The 10,882-nt window shown below is 54.3% G+C and overlaps 2 protein-coding genes across 2 annotated transcripts in view; one reads left to right on the top strand and one right to left on the bottom strand.

Moving 5' to 3' along the window:
- Nucleotides 1-255: 255 nt before the first annotated feature.
- On the bottom strand, nucleotides 256-8,070 carry UBXN10 (UBX domain protein 10). The gene is made up of 2 exons (XM_065929962.1): nucleotides 7,976-8,070; nucleotides 256-3,170 (listed from the first exon to the last, which is right to left on the bottom strand). The coding sequence occupies exon 2, from the start codon at nucleotides 3,153-3,155 to the stop codon at nucleotides 2,310-2,312; it is 846 nt and encodes a 281-aa protein (XP_065786034.1). The 5' UTR covers nucleotides 3,156-3,170; nucleotides 7,976-8,070; the 3' UTR covers nucleotides 256-2,309.
- PLA2G2C (phospholipase A2 group IIC) overlaps nucleotides 7,659-10,882 on the top strand; it is a 25,879-nt gene continuing 22,655 nt past the window's right edge. Inside the window, exon 1 of the mRNA XM_065929963.1 lies at nucleotides 7,659-7,776. The gene's annotated coding sequence lies outside the window, so the exon portion shown is untranslated. The remainder of the gene's footprint in view (nucleotides 7,777-10,882) is intronic.

The following is a 10,882-nucleotide window of genomic DNA, read 5'->3' as shown; positions in this document are numbered from 1 at the left end:
AACTGCAGACCGGGTCCACGCAGCTGCTGTCCATGGGCCAAGTGTGGTGGCTGAAGTCTTGGACTGAAATAAGATGACTTCTCTACTGACTCATTTTCACGTAAATTGACCTTGTTAGTATTATCATCTTTTGTCCCCTCCAACACACACACACAAAAAAAGCTTATTAAGGAGTTGCAAATCTAGCTTTATTAACAGATCCCCAAATATACTAAAATATTTCTATGCTTTATGCTTTCCATTTTTTTTCCCACCACCCCAAAATTCTAAGCTAACAGCAGCAGCAAATCCCTAAGTGCACATTCTAACTCCTTCAACCATGCTCCATTTCACTGCAGTTTTCTAAAGATTTCCTGCCTGGAGAAATTACCAAGTCCCAGGTGGGTGGGATTTTATTCTTACCACAGAGTAGGTGTGATTTCGTGGGAGGCTCTTCCTTCAGCCTCCAAGATCAGAGGCAGAGTTCTGTGCTCTCGTCCCGGGTGGGAGGCGACACTCCTGGACTGTGAGTACCAGGCATGAGTTACCTGGCCCTCTGCATGGTCAGCGGCCAGAGGATGTGGCCAGCGGTGGGGGCCTGACCGAGGCATTGCCCGCCCTGGCTGACCTTTGCAATCAGAGGAGCGGCTAACCAAATGGCATTAAGAAATGTTGCAAAACATTCCAAAATAGCCTATTCTAGAATGATCTGGGTGGTGTGGGATGCGGTTTGGGACAAGGCAAGCCTTCTTCAGAGAAATGATGCTGGTGTTACTCTCCAGGGCTGTGTTATCGATTTGCTGGAAGTAACATTTCCAACTGCAGGCCTTACCTATGCACAAGATGCACCTGTTTTTGGTTTTGGTTTGTTTTGTTTTTTTGGCAGCATGTGGGATCTTAGTCTCTTGGCCAGGGATCGAACCCACTCTCCCTGCATTGGAAGCCTGGAGTCTTAGCTGCTGGACCACCAGGGAAGTCCCGACATGCGCTTGCTGTTATGCTTCTAGAAGTCCTGCCTTCTCTGTGTACCTAGCAAGTGGGGGTGCTTATCAGTACTCAGGGCTTCCTGACAGCAGGGCTCTGGGAAGACAAGTGTTCCCCACTCTGCATGGTGATTTGGCCATAAAGGGGATCCAGATGCGACGTGGGAGCCTTGCTGAGCTCACCACACGAGGGAACTTTGGCAGATTTCCACGTCAGCACTTCAGAGCTGGAAAAATGAGGCTTGGGGGCCTGCCTCACAGCCGCAGGCATCATGCTGACTGGCCAGACATTCAGTCGGGCACGTGGTCTCAGCACAGGTGCCGCAGAGCGACACCAACCCAGGCGCCCTCTTCCTCCAGGGGACTCTAACCAGAGAACGCGGGCACCTGTGTTATCTCCAGGGCGCCTCTGTGCTTGAAGTTGGAAGACCCTGAAACTGGGGGATAAAACAGCATGCCCACACCCAGATCAGCCAAGGGGGCCTTTCCTACAAACTTGTGCAGACCTGTGGGTTTTTGTGTCATTTAAAAACAAAAGATACCACCACTGACAAATGCCAAGGATGTCAGATTCTGCTGGCTTTTCTCAGTTTGGGGGAAATTTTGTGCACAGAGAGCAGCTACCAAAAATTGTAAACCTGGTCAGACTCTGTTAAAAATATAAAGTGGCTCCTGGCTACTCGCTGCTTACGGAAGGGATTTATTTTCCAGCTCTCGGACTCTCTCGGAAATGTTGATGTCTTGGGAGATCTGTATTAGCTAAAGACCTGTTCTTTCCCCTGAAACCACCTCACACGAATGGTAATCCCCGAGAACTCGAGCCACCCGAGACTGGCAGAGGGGCTGCTGCCCAAACAGGGTCAACTGCCTGCTTCTTAAAGATGCTTGCAAGAAACACAAATGCCAGTGCAGTACTTCCTCAACCCTGGTTATTTAACAGACCAGAATCCTCTCTGGGAAGTGTTTAATCCTGCATCAAATACAGAAAGGTGAACCACTGGCTTCAAACGAGTGCGAGTTCATTGTAAAGGCAAGCAGGTGCTCCAGGAAGGACCTGAGCAGCAAAGGAGAAGGCCTGGGAACAGCTCTTCGGGGAACAGCCTTGGTCGCTTGCCAGTTCACTCCAGTGATGGAGAGAACTGAACAACGGGAAGAAAATCTTCATAACACATTTGGTGCGTGTGTAGATTTCACGGCTCCAAAGAAGATGCTCGGAAGGCGGGCATCCCAAGAGCCACAGATGCACCAGGTCCACATGGCACTTGGAAGCAAGCTGCCAGGGAGGCTGTGGCACCCATGCACGCTCCTCGCTGAGATGCCCACGACCCCAGTTCGATGGCTGCGGACTCAGGACCAGTCTTCCCCCTCTTCCTGGGAGATGCCCAGCACCGACTTGTTGGGGATTCCACAGTCCTGCAGAGACTTGCTGAGGTCAGGGAAACGTCTCCTGGGCACCTCCATCGTTTCGACGCTGCAGTGGCGGTAGGTGGCCTTGTTCTTGCGCTCAGCCACGGCCACAACGGTCTGCAAGGCATCAGTTGGCCGGAAGTGGCGGACGAACCTTCGGCCTGAGGGTGAGCGGATGGCGAGCAGCAGTCTTGGCTCTTGATGTGATGGCTCTTCCAGGTCTCCAGCCCTTGAGGAGGTCTGTCTCTCGGTCTGCACGAGGACTCTCCTCTCTGGGGAACAGGCTTGAGCCTGGGGATCTTTTTCACCCATCTTCATGGTGCAGGTCTCCTCCAGGGAAAGAGCCTGGGCGCTGCTAAGCTGCAGGGAGCCGGCTTTCTTAGCGACTGTCTCCAGGGCGCCCTCCTCCAGGGTCCTCCTGTTGATGGAAGGGAGGACTGGGTATTTATTGAGGGAAGAGGACACCCCAAAGGGTACCTGCTGCAGCAGCTCCGGGATCTCACTGGGGGCTCCCTGATCTGGAGATTTGGGGGTGCAGGCTCCCGGTTTCTGGCTGCTTGGCGACTCGCAGGGAATGGCCGGAGGCAGAGAAGGTGGTGTGCGGCCAGAACACCCCTCCGTGCCCAGGCGCTTGTGCAGTCTTGGCCGAGTACGCCCCTTGGCGGACTTGGGCCTCATGACATGCATGTTTAGTGAGTCTGGCTGCCAAAGGAAGCTGTCAGTCGCTGTGCTGCCCCCAGGGCTGCATTCAGGGGGGGCTATATTCACAGGGGCTTCAGTGGCCATGGCTTCTCAACACCCCTAAGGAAGCAGGAGAAAAGAGGAGGCCATGGGTTAAACGTTCTGGGACTTCTGGACCTGAGCCGCTCACTCCCCAGGGGCCAGAATAAGGACCAGTCACAGTGGGGGCGGGGGGAGGGGTGGTACAGAGCAGCTTCTCTCTAGAAGCTGCAATTCATTCATTCATTCATTCATTCATTCACTTCAGGCACTGGAATTTATCAGTGAACCCAAGTCCCTGCAACTCAAATATTATCGTGAGAAGAGACTGGTGTTAAACCTACAGCAAATAGATCTTTTGAAAGAGTAACAGCTGCTATGAGGAAAATAAAAGTATTGCACCAGAGAGTGACTGGGTTTCCCTGGTAGCTCAGGGGTAAAGAATCCGGTTGGGATGCAGGAGACTGCCTACGATGTAGGAATGCTTAGTTGCTCAGTCATGTCTGACTCTCCAATCCCATGGACTGTAGCCCACTGGCTCCTCTGTCCATGGGATTCTCCAGACAAGAATACTGGAGTGGGTTGCCATGCCCTTCTCCAGGGGATCTTCCTGATCCAGGGATGGAACCCAGGTCTCCCGCATTGCAGGTGGATTCTTGACCGTCTGAACCACCAAGGGGCTCCCTTTTTTCCAAAGAGGGCAAGGAACCCGGTTTGGTTGCCCAGCTGGGAAGCCACGCTCAGCTTCACTTAAGAGCTGAAAGCTAGACCCACAAGCGGCTTGCACTCCTCACAGAGGAGGGGCCCAGTCCTCACTGGGGAAGAGCCCCTCTCTGCCACGCGGCTTTCCCTCCCTCCATCCTTCCTCCCTCTTTTCCCATCTCCCAGAGCTTCTTTTCATTCAATCCTGCTGTGTGGCTCTGTGCACGTCACTTCATGCACTGACCCTCTGCGGCCCCCAGTCACCGGGCCAGGGGAGGAGAGGAGACCCCCTGCGGGTCCACGCACTGGCCAGCACTCAGGCGGGACTCAGCTTCCAGACCGGGGTCGGCAGTCCCTTTCCATAAATGGCCGGAGAGTAAATATTTTCGGCTCTGTGGGCCACCGTCTGTCGCAGCTCCTCATCTCTGCCCGAGTGGTGTGAAAGCCGCCATCGGCAGTGTGGAAATGAACGGGTGTGGCTTTGCTCCAAGAAAACTGCCTTTATGGACGCTGGTGTTTGGAGTTCGTCATTTTCATGTGGCACGAAAGCGTCTTCCCTTTATTTTTCTCAACCACCCAACGCCGTCGTTAGGTCGCGCAGTGCTGGGCTGAGTCGTCAGTCGTGTCCGACTCCGTGTGTCCCCATGGGCTGCAGCCCGTCGTACTCCTCCGTCCGGGAGATTCTCCGGACGAGAACACTGGAGTGGGTTGCCATGCCCTCCTCCAGGGGATCTTCTCGACCCAGAACAAACTCAGCCCTCCCATGTTGCAGGCAGATTTTTACCGTCCGAGCCACCAGGGAAGCCCTGTTAGCTGGTGAGCCACACAGAAACGGTGGTGTGGGGACTCTCCCTGGTGGCCCAGTGATCACAAATCCACCGCGCCACGCAGGCGATGTGGGTTTCACCCCTGCTTGGGGAACTAAGATCCCACGTGCTGTGGAGCAACTAAGCCCGCACGCTGCAGCCAGAGTCCGTGTAGCGCATCAAAGATCCCACGTGATGCAACTGACACCAGACACAGCCAGATAAATAAATATTTTTAAAAAACCCCAGAAAGGAAGAGTGACGCCCCAAGGCCATCAAGCCAGCCTGAGAAACAGAACCCAGGTCCGTAACACCCAATCCTCAAGGACCAGGCTCGGCCTCTCCCCCACCACCGATCACATGCTGTGTCTTCGCGAGCTGTTGACATTTCTGGCACGTTGCTTTCTTCATCTATACAAGTAGCTGCATGGCCATGAAAACATTATGTAACTAGTGCTAAACCTCAGCCTCTTTGTCTGCAGCAGGAGGACAGTAATATGAAGCAGAGTAGGTAAGGCCGTGAAAACCAGACTCGTAAAGGTTCAGGCTTTTCTGCTTTAGGTTTCCTGTTTGTTTAGGGCTTTCAATTATTTAAGGTCCAAAAGTCTTACCAGCGTTCTTCTCCAGGGGGTCCGTGGTGGGTCCACTCCCAGTCACCTCCTACTAGCTGGGTGACTCACGGGACCCATGTCTGCCCCCCTCACTGCTCAGAAATGCCCGAAGGTGGACTCCAAAGAGCTACTGCTTATGAAACTGTTCCCCCAAAAGTGTTCTAATGTGTCCCTTCTTCTCCCTCATTTTTTAAATTTATTTGTGGCCACGCCCCACAAGGTGTTTGGGATCCTAGTTCTCCGACCACAGATCGAACCTGGGCCCTCAGCAGTGAAAGCACGGTGTTCTAAGCGCCGGGCCACCAGGAAGTCCTGCTAATCCCACCCTCGAGTCACAAACTTACCTCTCGTTGACTTACTCCAAGCAACTCTCATCACACAACCCTGAGTGATTCAACTCAAGCCTCTTAGTTCTGCACCCCAATATTCCCATTCTGTGCCTCCTACTACCACTGCCTGATTTTAGGGTGTATGGCCTTCCTCGCTACTAAAACCACAACTGAAAACAAACACGCAATATCCCCGTGTATTAAGTCCCACTCAGCTCAAAGTCTGCTCTGCCTTAGCTGCAAGGCCCTTGTGTGTGCTCCACTGTACTCAGCCCCAGCCTTTCCACACTCCCAAGTTACCACTTCTTGTCTTTCGCACTCAATCTGGCTGCTGGGGAGTTTGGGAGCCTTCTCAGCATTAAAAAAAAAAAAAAGCCTGCCCAACTCCTTGTTAATTTAATCTATTTTCTGATCAACTGTGAAGAATGTGGGGTTTTTCCCCCTTCAATTTCAAAGCCTTTCACTTGTCATTAAGCAGCTCTGCACCTGGACTCGTTGGCATGGGAAGGTCAGAACTGCCCAACTGTTCTGCCAAAGAGAAGCTCAAGTGGGAAGCCGACTCCCCCTTTCTGCCCACCCTCCCCCCCTCGAGGAAGGGCTATTAATTCGCCACAGCTTCTACAGAATTATCACAGACTTGGCTTCTAACTCCCACACATGCCTGGGGAAGGTTTAACTGTCAGTAAGTTTGGTAACTTAGAAACCTCTTCCTTAACAACTTTGATGAGGAAAGTCATGTGTTCTCACAGGCTCTCTGCTGGATTATTTTTAACTGTGAAACTTGACTGTGTGCATGCACTTTCTATACCTTTTGGGGCTATATAATTATCCATGTTCAGGAGGTGTCATAGTCAAGACACCCTGGTCATAAGATAATATGACTTTGAGCTATCTCAGAGGGAAAAAAATCCTCAATTATGACTAATTCCTCTAAGCCCACTCATGGTTATTTAGAGATTAACACCTCCTTCAGGTAAAAGCGTTCCATCGAACCTGCTTTCATAACCCTCTGCCTCCTCGCGAGCGCAGGGACCATCTGCTTCGTGGAGGGAACACCAACTCTTCTCAGCTTCTCCCGCACAGAGAGGGGAGGTGGGGGAACAGGTGTCTGGGGACCTGGGCCAGCGGTGCCTTTAGATTCTCACCGTGGGTCCCACACTCTACCTGGGAGGCTTCTGCCACCGCCATCGTCAACCCTGCTCAGCTCAGCTTAGCACCTCTAGGGCTGGCACACTCTCAGCCACAAAGTGATTTTTGACGGATCTAGGCGGGGGCTTCCGTCAAGCTGCCAGCTGAATAGGCAAGTGGCCTGTTTACTTAAAACATAATAGCTGTACCCAGAGGCCTGCTAGGAGTCAGAAAACAAACACTGATAACTGTTCCCAAGGAACCGCCTAAAGGACAGGTGCCCACTTCTTAGGATTAATTCCCAAAGCGGCTGGAAAGAAGGAGAATTTTGACCAGAGAACCTAAAGTCATATTCCTGCTTCCCAAAGGCTCCGACCTCCCCCCAGCGGGTCAGACCACCCTATATCACTCACAACCCAAATCTAAGCCTACGATAAATGCAATAAAATATAACCACCCACACACCATCTGCTGGTATATGCCAAGGATACATACATTTGTTTTGAATTGGTCTTCTAAAAATGTTTATCAGTTGATACTCTCCCCTGCCAATCCCCACCCCTCCTTGTGAGACTTTCAGGATGAAAACACTCAGAAGAATCAGGAGAGGACAGTTGGCCTGAAAATGAGAACACTTTGGTACCATTCCCAGTTCTGCCTGGACTAATGATTAGAATACACTGTCCTGTGCAGAGTGCCCCGTTCAAAACGGGGGAGTGGGAAACGGGGCCACAAGGCCACCAAGTGATCAAAGGTTTGGAAAAGGAACTGGGGATGATTCCAAGTGAGGGGTCGGTGGAGGGGAAGAGCTCAATTCTTTTCCAAGTACAGGCAGCTCCAGAAGGAAGCAAGCTTAGGCAGCAGGAGCAATGTGGGAGGAGGGGCAAGAAAGAGCCTCTAGAAAGTGCCAGTTGACTTGGGTGAAAGAGCACCGGTCTGGGGGAGGCTCAGAGCTGGTTCCGGCCTCTGCCCATGTCACAGGACGTCCGCCTGTCCCTCTCAATCAGCGTCCGGTCTGTACTACCCATCCAGGAGGACATGGCCCAGTGGTTTCGGTTTCCAAGGCCCCTCGGCTTCAGCAGAGCCCGGGAACCGTCCCACTGCGGCAACGGTGAGCTCTGGCCAGCCGGGCTGGCTTTGCCCCTGGGGAGCAGCTCCTTCCCTCCCGGAACCCTGGCCTGTTTCCTGGGGGTCGCCCCTGGGCCCTGCTCTGGGGAGGACGGACGCGCCCTCTGGGGCTGGAGTCTGGCCCCTCCAGGCCCCCGGGGAGGCGGAAGACAGACCCTGGGGCCCCCGCTGGCCACGCTCACCTCCCCGCGCGGCTCCATCTGCTGTCGGTGGCAGGGCCCAGCCCGCGGGTAAACAGCCCGGGTCTCCCGGGCAACCACGCGGGTGGGCGGCCACGTGCTTCCGGTCTGACGGAACCGGCCACGGGGGCGGGGAGGGGCTGGGCGCGGTGGGGTGGGGGGTGTCCCTGGGAGACCTGGGCTGGGCCCCGGGCCGGCCTCCCTGCCTCCTCGCCCGCTTGCCTCGCTGGCCTGGCTGCTCATGCCCTGGGGGAGAGGACACCCGGGAGGGGAGCCTTGGCCTGGGGCTGGGGGCGGCCTCCTGCCTGCCTCAAACCCGCTTTGTGAGCAGTGGCTCAGGCCCTGACGCTCCTGTGTCCCGGGTTTTCAGAAGCAGCTGCTGAGCTGGCTGATTCTTGTGGACCCGGGAACCCCAGCGGCTGTTGTGGGGCGTCTGTTTGAGTCTGGTACCGCCGACTGCCTGGCCTGTGTGGCTTATCTCAGCGCCGCCCTGTCAACGCCTGCCTCTTCACCTCCTTCTTTCCCCATCGGTCCCCCGCTCCCAGGCCACATCCAGAACCCTCCTGTAACTCCATCTGCTGCTGTCTGGCCCTCCTGACCACTCCTTCCGCTGTGGTTAACTCCAGCCACTTCCACCATGCTTGTCTTCCAACGCCTTCCAGAGGCTGGTTCATGGCCTTTTCTTCTTTCTCCCCATCAACCTGTGTCTTCACTACCCCGTGGAATCCAAGTTCCCTTGCCTCAGCTATTCCCTCTCAAGCCCTGACCTGCTGTCTTTCCATCACTCCCACCGGATGAAATCCCAGCCAGTCCACAGCAAGGTCCTGAAGAAATCCTGACAGGCGGTGGTGTCATGGGCACGTGCGGTCTCCAGCCTCAACTGGACCCTCGGCCTTGACACAGAAATCCTTCCCCTCTCCCCCAGCTTGGCTTTGACTCCTGTCTTCTCACTGGCTGTTTCAAACCTTGTCCTCTCTCCTGGAATCCCTCACCTTTCCCCATTCCTCCTCCTGCTCAGAAGGTAACCTTTCTCTCTCCTGAGAGAGAAAATAGAAGCCGTCAGATGGAAGCTTCCTCAGCTTTCTGCCCTCAGACCTACAGACTCGCCTGCTTCTATCTGCTTGCTTTTCTCTCTCCCTCCGGATCCAATGGGAGGGGACCTGTCCTCTGATTCTAAGACCAGCGGCTGCTCCAGGGCTGCCCTGAAGCCTGCCCCTGTCCGCGGGGCCCTGCCCTTCCTCAGCCTTCTCACACTCCAGACCTTCGCTCCTGCTGTCTCCTCTGCCGGGAACATTCTTCTCCAGTCTCCGCAACCCTTCATCCCCTTCCTTTGCCTCATGCCCACCTCAAATCCCAACTTAATAGATGAAGGTTTTCTTCCAAGATGGAACTAAGGGAGCCTCAGAAGGAGTCCTCCCTGGACTCTTTGGTCTGCCAGGCCCTGTTCTAGACTCTTGAAATTCGCAAAGGAATGACTAGCGACTGTATCATCCGAGGACTTGGTGGCTCAGACGATAAAGAATCAGTTCACAATGCAGATGACCCGGGTTCGATCCCAGGGTTGGGAAGATCTCCTGGAGGAGGGCATGGCAACCCACTCCAATATTCTTGCCTGAGGAATTCCATGGACGGGGGAACCTGGTGGGTTACAAGCCATGGGGTTGCACGGAGTCGGACACGACTGAGCCGCTAACGCTTTCACACAGATTATTAGAAGATCGTGTTAGGAGACATTCAAGAGCCATATGTCATCAGAAGGAATTCGGATTCATTGTGTAGCCTGATGGCGATACATTTGCTACCTTGGCTAGCTCAGATATGTGGACCCAGGGCTCTAGTGGAGCTCGGCCCCGACCCTCCGGCACGGTGTTCACACTTGGCTGAGCAGACAAGTCGCGCAGCCATAGGGAGTTACAAATCAGGTCCTTCTCAGCACAGTCTGAGCCACGGGCTGGGAGAGCAGTGCTGGCCGGACATGATTATGTGCCAAGTGACTGGCAGGGACCGGAAGTTCTCCGGGGGCCTGGGGAAGGGGGTGTTGTTTCAGCAGAGGTGTCTCTTCCCATCTCAGAAAAGAAGCACCTGATCTGGGGGAGCCGCTGGAGAGGGGCCAGGGCTGGGCCAGCTTCCTGCGCGGGTCACCCCCTCACCCGCCCTGCACACCCAGGGAGGCATCTGAGGACCCACGAGGGTGCAGAAGCTGGAGGTTTTCGGAGCTGATGGTTCTGCAGCTTTGTGCTGCCGGCTTGTTTCTTGTAAATGGTTTTGTCAGAAAATATCTAAGCCGGGCTCTTCAGCCCTTCAACGCCCACCCCAAAAGAAGATGAAAGTGGATTCTTCATCAGCTATTTTAATATCACCTCGGGATTATGCAATCTTTTGGAAAATCAAATTGGCTTCTCACACCGTTTGTGTGTGTGTGAGTGAGTGCGTTTGTGGGCGTGGATGTGTCCCCGTGTGGGCACACAGGGAAACAGTGATTATCCCAGGGTCTGTTTCATCTTTAGCGGTCTGTGCCTTTTGCTCCCAGGGGCCGTGGAATGCACAGCTCTGGGGTGAGGCTGCAGGGAAGGGAAGCAGAGGAGGTCGGCCAGCCAGTTGCTCTTCCGCCTGCTTGTTAAAGAGAAGGCTGACTCCGTGCCTTTGTCTTGCCTCCTTTGAAGAGGATGTCTTTAAAGGATGAACCCTGTAACACCGGGCCTCTGACGCACATACAAAGTGGACTCTCAGTAAACATGGCCCTGGATCACTGCACTGTGGGTTTACATGTGGACTCACCTCCTTTCCAGGCCTGGGTCTCTCTGCTCCCCAGCCCTCATCCTGGGCTCCAGCCAGCTTGTTCCCCAAATGCACCCTCAGCTTTTCCATCTTCAGGGTCTTCACACCTACCTGCCCGACCGTGGTCCCTTC

The sequence above is a fragment of the Muntiacus reevesi genome, chromosome 3 (genome assembly GCF_963930625.1).
Source record: "Muntiacus reevesi chromosome 3, mMunRee1.1, whole genome shotgun sequence".
In the NCBI taxonomy this organism is placed as follows: domain Eukaryota; kingdom Metazoa; phylum Chordata; class Mammalia; order Artiodactyla; family Cervidae; genus Muntiacus; species Muntiacus reevesi.
The sequence above is the reverse complement of the archived record's forward strand: the minus strand, read 5'-3'. Positions and strand labels throughout refer to the sequence as shown.